This window comes from Balaenoptera acutorostrata, chromosome 18, assembly GCF_949987535.1.
Source record: "Balaenoptera acutorostrata chromosome 18, mBalAcu1.1, whole genome shotgun sequence".
In the NCBI taxonomy this organism is placed as follows: domain Eukaryota; kingdom Metazoa; phylum Chordata; class Mammalia; order Artiodactyla; family Balaenopteridae; genus Balaenoptera; species Balaenoptera acutorostrata.
In genome coordinates this window covers 21,195,084-21,214,851 of record NC_080081.1, presented here as the reverse complement: position 1 = coordinate 21,214,851, position 19,768 = coordinate 21,195,084, and the positions used below count along the sequence as shown (strand labels likewise).

General features: G+C 39.1%; 1 protein-coding gene across 4 annotated transcripts; it reads left to right on the top strand.

Annotated features, from left to right (window-relative positions):
• Window positions 1–506: 506 nt before the first annotated feature.
• Window positions 507–9,016, top strand: SLITRK5 (SLIT and NTRK like family member 5). 4 transcript variants are annotated; one of them, XM_007196861.2, is made up of 2 exons: window positions 507–581; window positions 3,721–9,016. In XM_007196861.2, the coding sequence occupies exon 2, from the start codon at window positions 3,729–3,731 to the stop codon at window positions 6,612–6,614; it is 2,886 nt and encodes a 961-aa protein (XP_007196923.2). In that variant the 5' UTR covers window positions 507–581; window positions 3,721–3,728; the 3' UTR covers window positions 6,615–9,016. The 4 variants fall into 4 exon arrangements, with proteins under 4 accessions (XP_007196923.2, XP_057388521.1, XP_007196924.2 ...); XM_057532538.1 differs by lacking the exon at window positions 507–581 and adding an exon at window positions 999–1,152; XM_007196862.2 differs by lacking the exon at window positions 507–581 and adding an exon at window positions 1,090–1,098.
• Window positions 9,017–19,768: the final 10,752 nt, after the last annotated feature.

Below are 19,768 nucleotides of genomic sequence, written 5' to 3'. Positions count from 1 at the left end.
CTGCCCCCCACCTCCCCGCGGACCCCCAAGGATGTCGGAGATAGAGAATCCCAAATAATGACGTTCGTGCGCCGCATCAAGAGAAGGAATAGAGGAAAAGCCCCTGCAAACACCGGGAGCGATGAAACAGCCAAGAGGATGCGGGAGCCTTACATGTACTAATTAGGGGCCGCGGCGGCGGGCTTGGCAAGGGGACGGCGGCGGCGGGATCCCAGTGCGGTGGTCTCCGCTGCGCGGGTGGGGGGGTGCGGAGGACGGCGCAGGAGCCGCAGCCGCCGTGGGAGCAGCCGAGGGGCCGGTGCCACCTTCGCTCGCCCCCTCACTACCATGTACAGTGTGCGCTGCAAGAAGAAGGCGGGCGATGTATGCACACCCCTGCGTCCCGCTCCCTCTGGCTCGTCCCCGGGCGTGCGCCACTGACCAGGGGGGAATGTGGTGAAGACGGCGAGGAGAGCCGAGGGGGGAGGGGAGGGCCGGCCCGCGCGAACCCAGGCCGGAGGGTGCGAGGAGCCGGAGGCGGCTGGAGGGGGTGGCGGCTGCCGCTGGCCTGGAGAAAGTTGGCCCCTATACAGATGGCAACTGTAAGTACCCGCCTGGGGGGTGCGGCGAAGGATGCCGGGGACCCCGCGATCGCGCGGCGGCGCGGCTGGGAGCGAGTGAGCATGAGTGTGAGCGGGTGCGAGCGCTCGGCGAGGCTGACCGTCACGTTGGCTGGGCCGGCGGGCAGCCTGCTCCGCGTCCCCCTCCTCGGGCTCCACGCCTTCTCCCCCTCCAACAGCTCCTTCCCCGCCCCGCCCGGTTCCAGCTCCCGGCCCCTAATGCGAGGCGCCTCGACCGCCGGTCCTCCGCCGCCCCCTCCCCCTCCCTTCCCGGCTCGCCGCTCGCGATCGCCCCCCTCTCCCCCCCTCCCACCCCGCTGCCGGCTCCGACTACCACGGAGAGCGCGGGGAAGAGCGGTTGGGGAGCCCCGGAACCCGCGGTCGCCACCACGGCGGCGGCCCGGGGGTGGCGGCGTCCGGGTGCCTCTTTTCTCCAGCCGCTCGGATCGCAGCGCTCGCCCTCCCTCGGCTTCCGAACCCCGGTGCACACCCCAAAGAGGTATTTTTTTGTAAGGGTGGCTGTGATGAGTGGGCCTGGGAGATGTGAGACGGGGTAAGTCGGCCGTTTACTTTGCAAAAGAGGCTCCAGTGTGTGTGTCTGTGAGTGTGGTGGCCGGGTGGCTTTCCTTCCCTCCCCGCCCTCCCCCGCCCCTTTCCCTTCCTCCGCTTCGGGGCGGGATGGGGGAGGGGGAGCCTCGCGTCCTGGAACTCCGGGCGCTTCTGCCTGGGCCGCTGTGGGAGCAGCTGTGCCCGGAACCGCGGTTCCGGCCTGGGTGCTGGGCTTCAGCCCGCCCGGCCCCACGTTGCTTAATGCAGGGATGTTCAGGGCGACGATCCAGGGTTTAAATTCTTTGGGGGAAAACAAATACAGTTACCCCGCCCCCGCCCTCCATTAAAAAAAAAAAAATCTGAGAATCTGAGAATGTGCAGCGTACACGCGAATTTACATCGGAGGTGCGTTTCCCAGTCAGAATGTCAGCCTTCCCCGGCTCATTCAACTTTATTTTTTCAAATTTTGGGGCTCCTTTGATGGCAAGGAGGAGGGGAAAGGGAGTGGGGTGAGAGGAAGCTCCTCGACCCTGGCTATCCAGAACTGAATTAAAGTTGTAAACGCTCGAGTTTAATATTGGCTGGACACATTTTGCGTTGGGCTGTCAGAGGGGCGGCAGGTGAATGGGGGCGGGGAAGCACCGGGAGGGAGGGGGAGGGGACCCAACCCCAGTTGAATGGGTGTGCAGATTTGATCCAGCGGAGAACGGAAATTTCAAGGTAAACGTTTTGCTTTCGTAGAGGGTAAACGTTTTGCTTTTCGTAGAGGGTGTTTTTGCCGCTTTTAAGCCGGGAGGTGTTTGTCGTTGGCGTTGGGAGGTCGGGGATACTTGCGACGTTTATACACTGTGGGTTCCCATTCGTCTCGACACGTCTGGGTGGCCACACGTGAATGATTCGCAGGCACACTTGCACATGTGCGTGCGAATGCAGGGGCTGTTAATAACGCGGGCTGGAGTCGGCTCGGGGATGAAGATCAAGGTCTCCAGGCTTGAACCCGTGACTCAGAAACGTCTGGGCTTTAGTGTGAGGTTGCGATTCGACATCAGACTTCGGTGGTGGTGAGGCAGAAGCAAGGCTGACCAGAGAAAAGGCATTGGTTCCCCGAGCCCAGCATTTCTACCAAATATTCCCACCCCCCTTCCCCCAACCAACGCAACACGCACTCACACACACTCACACACTCGCTCCATTTATGTCCTTTCCTTTATGAGTGCTGCTGTCGACTCGAAGTAGGAAGTCGAAGGAAGCCTTTAAGGGGACAAAAAGAAAGCCAGAACGAAAAGGGAGAGGGGCTCAGATTGATTCCTTGGGGAGATGAAATTCGGATATTAAAGCACTGGCTTGTGTCACTTGCTGTTCTCCCTCCCTTACACCCTGCTATTTTGCCTCTTAATCAGCCCAAGTGCCCTTTCTCCGGGGGGAAAAAGGGGGGGGGGGGTAGGGGGAGTAAAGCATTGACAATTAAATGTAATAAGCAACTCCAAACATAGGGATGCTGGCGAGGTGGTAGTTCACTCCAAATCTTGCAAATTCAGTAGGGTTAGTTTTGCATACCGTGGCAAACAGACGCGGAGCGCGAGGTTACAGAGGCTTTGGCGCTGGTCCTTGGTTTACTTTTAGCTGGTTCCGGGTAAGCAGTAGGAACGTCCTAAACTCCAGGTATTGAGAGGTGTTCCGGGATCGCGGATGCCTTCGCAGAGTTCTTTGTAATCCGTCGTGCAGAACTATTTCAGTGGCTTAAAGATGCGGTTTAGTAGCGTCGCTGACATGATCAATGAGGAGAAGTGGACGCAGGGCGCTCTCAGGGAAGAGAGCTGCTAAGTGGCACTGTGCATGCAATTAGGACGCTGATGTGCTTAATAGCGTGATGGTGAAGTCCACCATCAAAGCGAACGCGCTCTCCTTTTTCTCCATACGCAAAGCTCCTGAAGAAAATAGGTGATTTAAGAGCTTCTTCTGGGTCCTTTTGATGCATAATCTTGCATCCTTTTTGCCTCTGGAAAGTATTCTTTAGGTTCCCACTCTGGCATTTCCAGCGATGGTTTTAAAATAGCTCAAGTATTGTGGCTCCTGGCTTTTCTGTGAAAATGGGAGACCTTCACTGTGAACTGTTACCTGAAGAGGTTCTGAAGGAAAGACAGAGGGACTGGGTATAGGTGAGGCAGGGAACCTTGTAAAATGGTGCTTCCTTTCTCTTCAATTAGAACCATGAAACTGAACTGACAGCCATTTTATGTATATTTATGGATTGGTTTTGAAAGGGGGGGGGGAGTCGGGAAGAATACTAAAATGGGACTTTGTCTAACCTGCCCTTATCTTGTAAAGAGCAGCATGTTCCTATTGTCATTAGGAAATGACATCAACCTTTAAATCAGAATGAATGTCAGATTTTAATAAAGTCTGGAGAATTTCGAGGTACCACGGATGGTGGAGGGGGGGGAGAGGTTCATTCATATCCCCTCCTTCTGGATTTCAGAGAAGTAGTATTAGGAAAGAGAGAGACTTTCTGATTGATCCCTTAAATTTTTGTCATATTCTGTTGTTTCCTTTTTTCCTCTCTCCCTTGCAGGAGATAAAATGCACACTTGCTGCCCCCCAGTAACTTTGGAACAGGACCTTCACAGAAAAATGCAGAGCTGGATGCTGCAGACTCTAGCTTTTGCTCTAACATCTCTCGTCCTTTCGTGTGCAGAAACCATCGATTATTATGGGGAAATCTGTGACAATGCATGTCCTTGTGAGGAAAAGGACGGCATTTTAACTGTGAGCTGTGAAAACCGGGGGATCATCAGCCTCTCTGAAATTAGCCCTCCCCGTTTCCCAATCTACCACCTCTTGTTGTCTGGAAACCTTTTGAACCGTCTCTATCCCAATGAGTTTGTCAATTACACTGGGGCTTCAATTTTGCATCTGGGTAGCAATGTTATCCAGGATATTGAGACTGGGGCTTTCCACGGGCTGCGGGGTTTAAGGAGATTGCATCTGAACAATAATAAACTGGAACTTCTGCGTGATGATACCTTCCTTGGCTTGGAGAGCCTGGAGTACCTACAGGTCGATTACAATTACATCAGTGTCATTGAACCCAATGCTTTTGGGAAACTGCATTTGTTGCAGGTGCTTATCCTCAATGACAATCTCTTGTCCAGTTTACCCAACAACCTTTTCCGTTTTGTGCCCTTAACGCACTTGGACCTGCGGGGGAACCGGCTGAAACTTCTGCCCTATGTGGGGTTGTTGCAGCATATGGATAAAGTTGTGGAGTTACAGCTGGAGGAAAACCCCTGGAATTGCTCCTGTGAGTTGATCTCTCTGAAGGATTGGTTAGACAGTATCTCCTACTCGGCCCTGGTGGGGGATGTGGTTTGTGAGACCCCCTTCCGCTTACACGGCCGGGACTTGGATGAGGTGTCCAAGCAGGAACTTTGCCCAAGGAAACTTATTTCAGACTATGAGATGAGGCCGCAGTCGCCTTTGAGCACCACGGGGTATTTACATACCACCCCGGCATCGGTGAATTCCGTGGCCACTTCTTCCTCTGCTGTTTACAAACCCCCCTTGAAGCCCCCCAAGGGGACTCGCCAACCCAACAAGCCCAGGGTGCGCCCCACCTCTCGGCAGCCCTCCAAGGACCTGGGCTATGGCAACTATGGCCCCAGCATTGCCTACCAGACCAAATCTCCGGTGCCTTTGGAGTGTCCCACCGCGTGCACTTGCAACCTGCAAATCTCCGATCTGGGCCTCAACGTTAACTGCCAGGAGCGCAAGATCGAGAGCATCGCGGAGCTGCAGCCCAAGCCCTACAACCCCAAGAAAATGTATCTGACGGAGAACTACATCGCCCTGGTGCGCAGGAGCGACTTCCTGGAGGCCACCGGGCTGGACCTTCTGCATCTGGGCAACAACCGCATCTCCATGATCCAGGACCGCGCCTTTGGGGATCTCACCAACCTGAGGCGCCTCTACCTAAATGGCAACAGGATCGAGAGGCTGAGCCCGGAGTTGTTCTATGGCCTGCAGAGCCTGCAGTATCTCTTCCTCCAGTACAATCTCATACGCGAGATTCAGCCTGGGACCTTCGATCCGGTCCCCAACCTCCAGCTGCTATTCCTGAATAACAACCTCCTACAGACCATGCCCTCAGGCGTCTTCTCAGGCCTGACCCTCCTCAGGCTGAACCTGAGGAGTAACCACTTCACCTCCTTGCCGGTGAGTGGAGTTCTGGACCAGCTGAAGTCGCTCATCCAAATCGACCTGCACGACAACCCTTGGGATTGTACCTGCGACGTGGTGGGCATGAAACTGTGGGTCGAGCAGCTCAAAGTGGGCGTCTTGGTGGACGAGGTCATCTGCAAGGCGCCCAAGAAGTTCGCTGAGATGGATATGCGCTTCATTAAGTCGGAGCTGCTGTGCCCAGACTACTCGGACGTGGAGGTTTCCACGCCCACGCCCTCCTCCATCCAGGTGCCCGCGAGGCCCAGCGCGGTGACCCCCGCCGTGCGGTTGAACAGCACCGGGGCCCCCGCGGGCTTGGGCGCGGGCGGAGGCGCGTCGTCGGTGCCCTTGTCCGTGTTAATCCTGAGCCTGCTGCTGGTCTTCATCATGTCGGTCTTCGTGGCCGCCGGGCTCTTCGTGCTAGTCATGAAGCGCAGGAAGAAGAAGCAGAGCGACCACACCAGCACCAACAATTCCGACGTGAGCTCCTTCAACATGCAGTACAGCGTGTACGGCGGCGGCGGCGGCGGCGGTGGCGGTGGCGCTGGAGGCCACCCGCACGCGCACGTGCACCACCGCGGGCCGGCGCTGCCCAAGGTGAAGACGCCCGCGGGCCACGTGTACGAGTACATCCCCCATCCGCTGGGCCACATGTGCAAAAACCCCATCTACCGCTCCCGAGAGGGCAACTCCGTGGAGGATTACAAAGACCTGCACGAGCTCAAGGTCACCTATAGCAGCAACCACCACCTGCAGCCGCCGCCGCCGCCGCCGCCGCCGCAGCAGCAGCAGCAACAACAGCCCCCGCCGCAGCTGCAGCCGGGGGAGGAGGAGAGGCGGGAAAGCCACCACTTGCGGAGCCCCGCCTACAGCGTCAGCACCATCGAGCCCCGGGAGGACCTACTGTCGCCGGTGCAGGACGCCGACCGCTTTTACAGGGGCATTTTAGAACCAGACAAACACTGCTCCACCGCCCCCGCCGGCAGTAGCCTCCCGGAATATCCCAAATTCCCGTGCAGCCCCGCTGCTTACACTTTCTCCCCCAATTATGACCTGAGACGCCCCCATCAGTATTTGCACCCGGGGGCAGGGGACAGCAGGCTGCGGGAACCGGTGCTCTACAGCCCCCCCAGTGCTGTCTTTGTAGAACCCAACAGGAACGAATATCTGGAGTTAAAAGCAAAACTAAACGTTGAGCCGGACTACCTCGAAGTGCTGGAAAAACAGACCACATTTAGCCAGTTCTAAAGGCAAAGAAACTCCCTTGGAGCTTTTGCGTTTAAAACCGACGAGCAAGCAGACACACACCGCGAACACATTTGATTAATTGTGTTGTTTCAACGTTTAGGGTGAAGTGCCTTGGCACGAGATTCTCAGCTTCGGCGGAAGATACTGAAAGGGTGTGCCTTTTCCTTTTCCTATGACACGCGGGGAAACATTTGTGTAAGCTGGGCACATCACTTTCCCTTCTCGCGTGTGGAGGAGACGAAGAGTAGGGCTTTACTGAGGGCAGTTTGCTTCGCGAGTGACTTGTTAAAGGTCTCAGTAATTTTTGTAGTGGTTGGAAGTGTTAAGAATGGTGGGAGATGGCAGCGCATAGATTCTATTCTTCCTCTTTTGCTCCCTTCTCCCTCCCCTTCTCCCCCTTTGAGCCGTGGGTGGGTCTAAATGGCTTTTGTGGAGAGATTAGCACACCCCAACTTTAATAGAAGGTTTGTTCTCTCTCTCTCTCTCTCTTTCTCTGTCTCCCCCACCCACCCCCCGTGCCCTTTCTGCTTCCTCTCTTTCTCTGCCTCCCTGCCTTCTTCCTCCTCTCTCATTCCTTTCCTTTCTTTTTAAAGGATGTGTTTGTATGCATTCTGGACATTTGAATTAAAAGAACAAAAGTATTGTGATCTTGAAAAGATCACCATAGATGTGGACAAATCATTAAAATTACAGAGCTAGATGATCCATAATTGATTAGTCAAAATAACTTATTGATGAAATATACAAATATTTTATTGTAGCACCTATTTTTATATGCACATTTAGCATTTCTCTTTCCTTCACTATTTAGCCTATGATTTTCACAGAGGTGTCACACTGTATCAGGAGCTGCATTTCCCAAACTGAAGTGATATCAGGAAGGCATTTTAAATCATTAAAATATGGAGAACTTAATGGCAGAATCTTAAAAGTCAATGCAACCCACCCAATTGGATCTGTAATTTAAAAAAACAAAACAAAACAAAAAAACATTGTATCCCAATGTATAGAAGAAAAAGATTTAGGGCAATTAATTGGGCCATTCCAGTGAGAATCATGTGCAAGTTTCTGGTTTTGTTAGAGGAGATTGAAAAGTATTTTTATTAGTCAACCAAAATGATGTATTGATCTGACTACTATTGTAGCCAATTTTTGATTGTTTAACCAAACAAACCCAGTTGCATTTGTACAGATCCACGTGTACTGGCACCTCAGAAGACCAAATGATGGACTGTACAAATCTCTATACAATGTCTTTATCCCTCTGGGCAGCAAGCAATGATGATAACCACGAACAGGATGTCTGTAAGATGAGGCTACTGTTGTTACAGTCTCATGTATCCCAGCACATGTAATTTTTTAAATAGTTTCTGAATAAACACTTGATAACTATGTCACATATGAGGGACTGAAGTAATGATTACTTAAGGTGCAAAGGAAACAGCTACGTGTGATTGACTGAATCGCCATTATGAATAATTTAAGACAGAGTAGCTAACTTCTATTCCTAAAAGAAAAATAATGTTCCCCGAATTATCAAATATATATAATTACACCTTTGTTGGTTCAGGGAAATGTTTATCTAAATGTGTCATTTAATGTGTTTATTAATGAAATTTCAACTGTATACTTCTTTTCCTTACTGAAGTATTCATCTAACATGTGGAGCATGGTAAGTAATGTATTGCACATTGATTACGTATTTTGTCATGCCAGTATTATTTATTCGGTCTACAATTTTTCATAGTTTAACTTGTGTAAAACTACCTTCAACAATTATGATGGGTACTTTATCTCAAGTTGATCTATATCCTAAATGTTCAAAATGTTTGGTGAGTATAAGCTGTTCATCTCTGAGTAAGGTTGGCCAGTGAATTAGATAATATTTATGGGTAGGAAACTTTTGAATTAATCGAAACTTAAAGAGCCATGTGCTTTATTGCTGTTGGTGGATCTCCCCATAATCTCACCTGGAACGTGTACAACATCAAGGGCTGTTCATGAACTTTATGTTTAAGGAATATTTTCCGTGGCATTCTGCCACAAAGAGGCAGCATTCACCCATGAGTAAATTGACAGTAACTACTTGAATTCAGATTGAACAGGTGGTAACATTTTCCCGAAGGAGTTAAAAAATAATTAGTAACGCTACATTGGCCAAGTGAAGTAAACTATCCCCATTCTGTGTAACATTTTCCCTTGCAAATTTTTTTTTCAAAGGGGAAAGGAATAAACTTAATGCCGTGATATTATCATTAAAAAAATATATCTCCTGCTCTCCATCTACCTCCTCCATATTAGATCCAGCATTGTAAGATAAATATAAATACTAGCATTTGACATCACAACTGGGGTTGTTGTTAATTTTTTCTTCACAGTGGGAGTTATTTTTCTTTAAAAAATGTCAAAATCTCCTCCACAATATTATTATATGTAGATATGGCAGTGTTGTATGATTTATAAAATATTAATACAAAGTGGAATCCTCCATGTAACTAAGTTTTTAGTTCTTAATTGATGCATTAAAAGTAAGAGGTAAGAATTACATGAAGTCAAAAATGTAGTTCTGGACAATATAAGTAGCTTCCAGAAAAAGTTTGTTGATGTATTTTTCAAAGATTTACAAAATAATATTGTTATTTTCAAACCAGCACTATTTCACATAATCTTGTTACATATACACTCACTGTAGGTGGTTCATTTCTACCTCTACTCTTCGTAAGGTATCCAGTATTTTTTTAGTCTCAAAAAATAACAATTATATGATTTATGGAAAGAAGTTACTTCTAATTTTTAAATTATACTCTTCCCATCTGTATTAAGAGGATAAAAGTAAACTTATCCTTGCCCTAATAAACTTGAAACATTTTTAACATGTAGAATCATGAAACTGTATAGAAAAATGAATTATTTTTCTCCTTATACATGGTTTCCTGCCAATACATTAGCATATACAACAGAACATAATTTGTGTGGTTTTGAATATTTGAATTTTGGTTTTTCAGGTATACTGAGTAAATAATTAAATTGGGTATATCAGTGGTATATGACTGGATTAAGGAACCCTGCAAATTCTCTCCATAGAATTTTGGAGAACAACAATATGTAATGTTTCAGGCATCAATTAAAATTTGGATGCAAACTAAGCTTACTCTTTGTTCTTGTTCTATTTGATATGTTGCATAATCTCATACAAATATATCTCCAGGTAGAGATTACAAAATTTTATTTCTATCTATATATATGATTATAGTGTAAATATTTAGTTATCTCAGAGAAAGTAAATATATTCCATGTAAATGTAGATAACTTGTATGCTGATATTCAAAATAATTTACAGCTAAACTAATGATTGGAGTTATGAATTAACCAATTTTAGCATTAATATCACACTCAGAACACATCTTTTGTTTAGGCAACATTATCACCCCTACTTATGGGAAGTGGAAATTTTTGGTAAATGTCCTGGGTATCCAACTCTGTCCCTTACCACTGTTCCCTCAACCTCAATAGGAAAATCAAACTAGTGTGTAATGAAAAAGCCACACAAAATGTGGAAAAGTTTAGAACTTAAGAACTTAATCTAAGTTACCAGTTTCTTGCCCTATATCATTAATTCTATTCTTGTTACTAAGTTAGCAAATTATTCAAATTAAATATGTATACTTTTCTCTCCTTACTCTTATTTCCTGACTCTCTTCTTATTTTCCTTACATCTCACCCTTCCCTCCCTCCTTCTCTCTTCTTATCTTTTCTCTTCTTTATTTTTCAGTAGGGCAAGGGAAAGAGTGAGAATAGTTCAGTCCTTGTTTGAAATGCCCAAAACTGGCTACTTCATTTCAAGAGCTCAATAGGTCGTTCCCAAAGTCACACAACTCCAAATTAATGAAAATAAAGCAGACCACAAACATGCTTCCAATTCATTTCGAAATATGCTTTTGTTGCACTTTCAGATGGCCCCAAATTAAGATATTTGCAAAGGTGGGAAAATATTTCCTTTTAACTCATTTTAAGAACAAATTTTACACTGAGAAAGAAGAACTGAAAACAACAAAAGAACCAATTTAAACTCTGGAAGGCAGGAGCATTTAATGAATTGTTTTTCAAAGGAAATAAAATATGAAACTGATAATTAAACTGCTATTAAATTAACTATTTAGTTTATGCATAATGTTCCTCATACCCATTGAAGTGCTCTACAGTTTTGCAAATACAAATATATGACAATAAAATTAAAGTAGTTGGACGGACATTAGTCATGTGCCTAAAAATAATTATCTAAGATCTAAATCCTAAGAAACTTATATATCAATTAATATTGCATTTGACAACTGTGCATTTTATCATTAATTTGATTTTAATTCAATTTAATGCCTATCTATAACTATCCATATATATTTCCTTTGGTAATATATGTAGCACATATATGGCATATAAAAATATATTATTAAAGCATTGTATACCCAATTTTCATTTCAATTTTTTAATTATTTCAAATTATACTTTTGTGTTCTACTCTTTAGGCATGTTAGACTGGGGGGAAAGAAAAGAATCTGATGCAGTATAATCTTTGAGTCTGACAATAATATACTCTTTTCTTCCTCTATTTATGGCAGATCATTTGGCTTACAAGACACAGGTCAAACATTTCTCATGGTAGTTGTGCCAGTATTATAAAATGAATAGCTTTTATACTCATTTTTTAAAAGAACAACATTTAACCTTAAGTTTGAGTGATTTAGATTATTTCTAATAAAAAGAACTTTGAAGATCAAAACAAATATTTCATAGAGAACTGATGAAATGCAAATTTGAAATAATTTGACTTTCTCACTTTCTATTTACTGTCAAAAAATATAATGATATATGGCATAATGCTAAGTATGTCAGATACATTTTTATTAGATATTAAGAAAGTCATTTATAGAAGAAAAGTAATATTCATAGAGATATGTTGAGTGGAAGTCTTCCAATGAGTTTTTTTTAATTAGGTACTTAGTGAACATGAAGGAATATTGTATATTTCTACTATAAAATAAACAGGTTCATGCTTCAAAATTACATGTGTTTCTAAAAGTGGAAAATATGAAACAATGATTTTAAGGGTGAATTTTTTTTAAGTTAAGATATGCAGAAATAGAATTGTGGCTTTTTCAAATTGAAGGCTCATCAGCATCTTGGTCGACTTTCAGCAAACTTATTTGAAGATCATTACATTTTAAGACATATTTCCAATGTATCAAAATGTAAACTCAATTCAAATTTGTGATACTCCAGTACTGAATCATATATATGCTAGTAGCAAATTTTGGTTACTTTTTAGTGTTCTGGAATATACATATTTTAGATTTTCTTACAAATTGATTTCTACCACCAGTAATAATTTCTAGTGTTTCCAGCTAACACATTTTTTAAGAATCTTATTGTATAGTTTATTAAAAATACAACTTAATATTGAGTATTGAAACTAAAATAACTATATTTTCAATTTGTAATTGAATACATGTCTATTTAAATAAAACATGAAGGGTGGCAGTAACCCATGTTAATTGATTAGTAAAGTTCTTTATCAGATACTACTATAGAGACCTTACCAGCGTGTTTTATCCAAGAGAGATTCATCAGGCTCTTGTAGACTAAAATTTTAAATAGTCAGTGTATATATTGATATGTGAAAAGGAATACCTGACTAATAAACATATTTACTTGTAATGGTATATCTATATAAATTATCCATATAAAATCATGCTTTTTAACATTACAATATAGTATTTTTGCTCTATTTAAGTCCAAAGTCAAAAAGAGTATTTCATGTCTGAAAATCCTAATAATGGGAAAGTTATAGCTATCAAATTTATCTAAATCCTGAGTTTTAATATTGACTTTAAATCTCCACTCCCAAGTGTTGGGTTGGCCAAAAATTTAGTTCGGGTTTTTCCATAACATCTTAACGGAAAAACCTGAACGAACTTTTTGGTCAACCCAATGTAAAGTTCATAGTGAATGTTTTTCTTTATATTACTGAACTCTGCCCTCGCTAAAGTCTCCTGAAGATATACAAATACACGTAATATTTTTCCTTTATGTTTTTCTTTTTGATTGACATTTAGGTAGCAAATATTAAAATATACAGTTATGAACTAGCAGTTGTTAAAATATGAATTAAATGTGGTCTCCCACAAACAGTATCCCTCAATTTTATAATTATCTCCAAATTTTTAAAGCTAGTGAATAGTATATTTACATAAGTGGTTCCAAATGTGAACATTCAGATCCAGAAATTACTCATATTACTCAGAGAATATTTAAAATCATTCACCATACTGCCATTTAAACTCATTCAATCAGAACAATGATGTTTTGCTACCCAGTTACGATTAAAAAGCCCCAAGTCTTAGGTGAAAATTAAGTATTTCATTAGAAATTTTAACAGGAAAAAAATGTAAGTGATAAATATTAAGTATTTGGATTCTAAATGTAAAATATCTTCTCCGAAGCTAACAAAGTTGTATATATAGAAAAAATCATTACATTGGGTGTTTGTGTAAAATTATACATTTTATAAAATTGCTTGTTTCATATGGCTTGCAAAATCTTTTTACTTTCAACAATGAACTCTGTCTTCATTTAAGAAAGTTTATCTGATTGAGGATTTCTTTTTTCTTGCATAGGATGTCATCTTATTGTCCTATTATGGCTTTGGCCTACACCTTCATTTAAAAGCTCTGTGCCCATTTTTAAACGTATTGAAAATGGTCTCTATTATTATGTTTAATTCTTGCAACCCAAATCATTTCCTCCTTCCCCCCAAAAAATTGAAAAGAAGTTGGTATATTTCTCCCATTTGCTAACTTAACATGAATTTTGAAGTCAAATTAAAGATTATCCCAAATCATTCCAAATATAGCAATCCAAGTGCTGTGTAAGCACGACAATGTGAGTGTGAGGATGTGGATATTAAACTGTCACTATGGACTTGTCACTCACTAATAATCATCCTGAATACACAGCAGCTAAATATAAAGGTGAAAACATCTTTGAATGTTAACATACTTAAATTACACACTTTGATTAACCGGGTAGCGCATATAGTTTACAAAATGCCACTATTGTGTGCTTATAAACACTAAAGCAATACTCACCAAGTGGTGACCCACAGGCAAAAGCCTGGAAAATCTGTTTCACTTGATCAGAACAATTTTATTTCCACTTAAAATAAATAAATTTGAATTTGAATGCCTTTAGGCTAGATAAGTACCCTCCATATTACTTTAACCTAGCACCTTCATATAATTTCATATTATCTGCTGGACCACGAGAAAATTTGAACTTTCAACCATGTTTAAATAAAATTTTTTCCTCCAATATTAAAATGTATGTATCACAATCATGAATTCTCAGCCATTGTTCTCTAGGAGCTCAGAGTTATTAATTCTTTGTATATAACATATGAAGTAGCAGATTCTATGTAGGTTTATATTATAAAGAAATCAAGATTAAATAAAGGAAAAATAAGAACGAATAACTTTACAACCAGAAGGAACTGTTTTACTATATGTGAATGCTCTATTAAAAATGTAAATGTAAGTGTTAAAGATTTACAGTGACTTGGAGTCTCCAAGAGCTACTTTTGTAAACTGTCCTGACCCTCACAGGCCCCTGGACGTTCTAAGGGGAGCAGCAATAGTAACTAAAAAGTATGTTCTTACAGAGGGGATATTATAATTGCAGTTCACAACAAAAGCTTCTCCCCAAATTTCTAACTGCTCATGTACTTGAAAACACTGCAAAAGGTCAATTCAATAAAAATATGTCAACATCAAATATTATGAGAATCACTTCCAGGATGGAAAATAAAACTTAGAAAATCTGATCCAATAGATTTAGGACCAAAAAAAAAAAAATTGTAAACGGGAAGACAGAATCGCCAAGGCTATTTTTCAGTATGTTAGAACAAAATAATGAGTAGAGGAAAGATATTTTTGGTATTTCTGACTGTGCTAGTGATAAGTTGTTTGTAAATTGGTGTATATCTACAGGAAGTAAGAGCAAATGTGATGAGATTCCCAAACTCTCCAAATCCGTTTGTTTTCTTTGAAGATTTATGTTCATTTTTTGAGACTAAACTCTGACATATTTTGTAAAGAAATTTTGGATTTCTTCTCTAAATTATTTTTCTAACAAAATGTGAACTAGCTTTGCTATACAAATATACTGTCAGTTGGATTTTTATTTTTACTCTTGATTTGGTTTATCAATCATGTAATCTTAACGTTTTCCTTCATTGAAAGCTAATTAGCTGTGCCTGAAATAACAAAATAATAGTTGCATATTATTTGCTGTTGTTTTATACCAAATGGTAGCCACTGGCAACAAGGCAGAAGATGATTCTAAAATTCCAAATTATGTTCTTTTTCCCATTGCAGATGGCGTATCCCTTGGCAACTTTCTTTGTGTCTCTGCCTATTTTCGATTTGTAAAAATTAATACAATGCACTTGGTTTATGAAGAACTCAAAAAATATAGATCTCCATTTTCTCTGCTGGGTGTATGTAAACTGTGGTTCTTTCTAAATTTAACAACGTGTAATTAATTATCATTGTTGTTTATACTATATACCTATGAAAGTTATGATCATATCTTTCAGATGAAAACTTTTTTTTTCTCTCTTTATATATATGTATGTGTATATATTAGTTTGAAATGTATTTTTCAGTTTCTCCATTAACAGTTTCTTTGTTTACAAAATTGCATAGTCACTTGTAGATACTTTACAGTAAATTTAAAAGTACATCTTCTTTGAAAAGGAAAGAACTTAGTGTAGTCTTATTGACTTTATTACATATTCTTACTCTTTGAAATAATTGAACTTTCAGTATATTTCAAAAATATATGATCAGTATTTATTTCTCAAAAAATTGAATGCTGTTTCTAAATTGCAACTTTATTATATTTGCTTATTTTATGTGCATTTAACACATTTTGAAATTATGTGTGAGATAATTTCCATTATTTTGGTTTTAATTCAAACATTCTTGGGCATACTTATTTTTTATTAGATAAGATTCCATAATATCATACAATGATGTATCAATAATCTGTACCATATATAATATTTAAGGCTCCTTCGCTTATTTTTTTGCAGAGTTAACTGCAAAAGGTAGAATAAATATGTGATACATCATTCATCATTTTAATATTCTAAATTTAGCAACTGCTCTCCTACATAACGATTAATAGTATAGATAGTACTGATTTCTTTTTTCTGCTCTGGTATAAATTTAGTTGTTAATCCAATAATGAAATTACTTCCATTCTCAATATTTTCAAATATCATTACAATTGGTAGTTACTAGTTTCAGTGACAATCTGAGTTCCTCCTCAGATGCTTAAAGGAATCTTAATAGATTGGTATAAACAGAGAGCTCTAATGGTTAGAATTAAAATGGTAGCAATGACAAATCAACAATAAACATAATAATAAATCATTACCTTCTCTATAAAGAAGAGAACAGAAACTCAAGTACATTAAAATAATGTCCTGAAAGATATTGGAAGTGTGGCAAGCTGACACTCATACCTAATAAAAAGATCTTACTAATATCATCTTGCAGTATTTATATTGTTCTATATAAATATTATGTTTCTATTCAGTGCAACAGAGAATTTATTAATCCAGAATTAATCCATTATTTTTCTCTCTAACTTGCCAAAATTCATCTAAATAAAGGTAGAGTAGGAAAAAGAGATATTTAAGATAATGGCTATATCTATCGCCAGATCATAGAATGATACCTTGCAATTAGTAGGCACTCCCCAAATGAACTAACAGATACATATTTATAGATGTATACAGACTAAGGTGAATTCGTGAATACTATAAAGATCCTAAGCTGTCTATCACAACAACATTTACCTTGCCATAAACTTCAAGGATGGCTAAAATATCAATTAGGATATTAGGCGACTGTTTAGTACCTTGGCATGCAAATTTATATTAGGGAACCACTGGGGATGCTACTAGTGAATTTTAAATATATTTATAATAAACACTCCACTTTTAGTCCACTTTTCTAAAAAATGTTCAGATAGTTAAAGAAAAATGGAAATGAGACTTGAGCACTAAGACATAAAACTTATCCCAATTTTGAATTTTAATTATTAGTTTTGTTTTGCTGGTATAACTGGCTAACTTTTTAAAATAATTACGGAAAGTAAGGATTGCTGTTCTGTCTTACATTACTGGTCAGAGTCTGCCTTATTCGAGATACTGGTGAAATTTTCAGGCATTTCACAGATATGCTCCTGGTGTTTTAGCCTGGTGAGGTGTTTATCTATTTAGAAAGCTTTTCTGAGCACTATGTGCTTTCCTCTGGGTGTGAGAAAATCAGTTCATCCTTTTAATGAGAATGTTACCTCCAGGGAAAAAGTAATCCAGAAGGAATAATACATTCCTCAAGGCAGCTTCCTACACAGGGACACGCTTTTCTCTAGGGCTCACTGCATGTATATTTCAGTGGGAGAATTTTAATATTTTAAAATTCATTGCATTTAGTCATAAGGCACCGTGACTATAGGATACAGTATTTTTTTGAATATATATTGACATATTTTTCTAAGCTTTTTTATACATCAATTATAATTTAGGAAATGTTATATATTCTTAAAATTTTACCTGTCTTCATATTTGAAGTACAATAAAATAGATTATTATTAATATGTACTTTACATATTTTGTTAAACTTAGAGACAGAGAACAGGAGGCTTAAATGAAGTGGCTTTAGAATTGCACTTATGGACCCCAAACAGCACAATTTTAGAAGTCTTTAAGCTGTTTCGATACCAAAATATAAACTCTTTCTCTCCAAACAAACTTACCTCATTTTAACCTTGAACATTTGGATGATGAAGTATTTACTTCTTGCGGTCACTTAGAATATTTTGGAGAGTTCATGAGTTGAGAATGTGAAGCTGTTTGACTTTATAGCCATGTGTTTTAATTCTTCATCATCATATGTAACATTAATATATTTCAAAATTCCCTTCAGTCACTACTTTTGCCCATTAAAGAATATTGGAATACAACTACATAACTTTATGGATTTTAAATACTTAGCTATTTTTTCTTTTACAAACACTTATAATTTTATTTCCAAATTAAGAACCAATTAGATATTAAATATATAATATTAAAACATTAAGATATGTTAATATTGTGCTTTTGTTTGTAAAAGACTCACTCTCATAGCCAACAACTAAAGTAAATAAATATTTGATTCATAAGATATAGCAACTATCAAAATATTTCATATTACTAGCCTAATGTGGAATAATGAGGAATAACACTCAAAAAAGCACCTTTTCAAAATATCTAACATAAGACGAAAGTTAGATTTTTTGGGGGGGAAAGATCTTTTCCTCCTGCTATTTTCTCTTATTTCTTACTACCAAATCAGTTTCCTGTTATTAATATTCATTAACAATTGCTTAATTTGAACTGCTATTTATGATTTAAAGATGAAATCACTATTTGTTACTTAAAATAAAAATAATTGGTTGACTTATTCATAAATAAATTTGATGTGGCTATTTATTTGTGCATTCAAATAACGTTTAAACTAGACTAAGATCAGTTGTTTTTAGAATGAATTTCATTAAAACCTATTATACATCTTGGATATTAAAGCCATTTTATCCTATGCTAGAACATATTAAATACTTTTAAAGAGAAAAAAAATGAATGGATATTCAATAATTTGAATCTCTTTTTAAACACTTGAACTGTGATTCTATGAACATTACTGAGATACAGATTTCTGTTTACCTATCGAATGTGGGTATTCATATGCATGACATAAATACTCTCTTAATAGTCTGAGTTACATTTTTGTTTGTTGAACTGGAAAAAAAATGACATAATATCTAGACAACTAAGTAAGAAAATTTAAGATCTTCATATTGATAAAATATATCATAATATATCATATATTATGCACATTTTGTAAATAACTTGAAAAGACACACTCACATGTATTCGCAGAAATTAAATACCTGTATTAAAGTTAAACACTGTAGATATTTTATTCAAATTTTATAAGGTTAAATTTCTACTTGCAAATATTTTTAAAATAAAATTACATTAAAAGTTAGTGTATTAAATGTGGTATGAATAATACTAAAAGCAACATTACTTACAATGCCAGAGAATGAAGATAAACATTGTTTAATTATTCAAAAATAGTTGGAAAAAATATGTTTATGTGGGAAATTAGGCAAATAACCGAAGTCTGATCTCTAGGTATTTTGCATGGTGATTCAATTAGTAGTATGTATTTTCACATACTTTTTGTATTCATTTATTTTAATTAATTCCAATGTCTGACATACATGCTAAAGATAACCCCTTTAAAAATGTTATTTCAAAATCACACAAAAAAGATATTAAACAATTATTTATGCATACTCTGCATCACAGCTATGACAAGCCTATAAATATCACAATGGGAGGAGCAATGTTTGATTTAATTTTGATCCCAACTTATTTTACTTACTACTCATAAAGATTCCTTTCTATTTGAAAATTATTATGTGAAACAGGAAATTTCCCATGCAGTTGGAATGGGGGCTACAATGAAACAAAAGAAAATAAGAATGTCATTATGATAAAATGAAGAAAATATTTAAAAAATGAACCTTAAATTAGTTTTTAAAAGTTCTGAATTTAGTATCTATCAAGTAGTAAATAAATGCATACATAAATATGATAATCACATAAGAATTTTGGATAAATAATTTTAAACTAACTCTTAATCCCACTACATCATAATCTGTTGTAACGTTATTAGATTCACATTCAAAATATTAGAGATATTGGATTGTATTCTATTTAATGTGTTTTTCTTCAAATGAATCACGTTGCTGTAGCTGCTGCTATGTTTTCCGCTTAGAATCAATTCTGTAATTGAAATCCTATGTAGGTGTATCATCTGGAACTCTTGTTGCACTGGATCTATGGGTGCTATGAAGAAAGTCTCCATAAAATAAATAAAGGTCGTTTCTTATACCAAATACTTATTCAGTCATGAACTCTAAATATATCTATATTCTTATAATTGTGTAGCACCACTGTTTTAGCACTGGAATGGCACTATGTA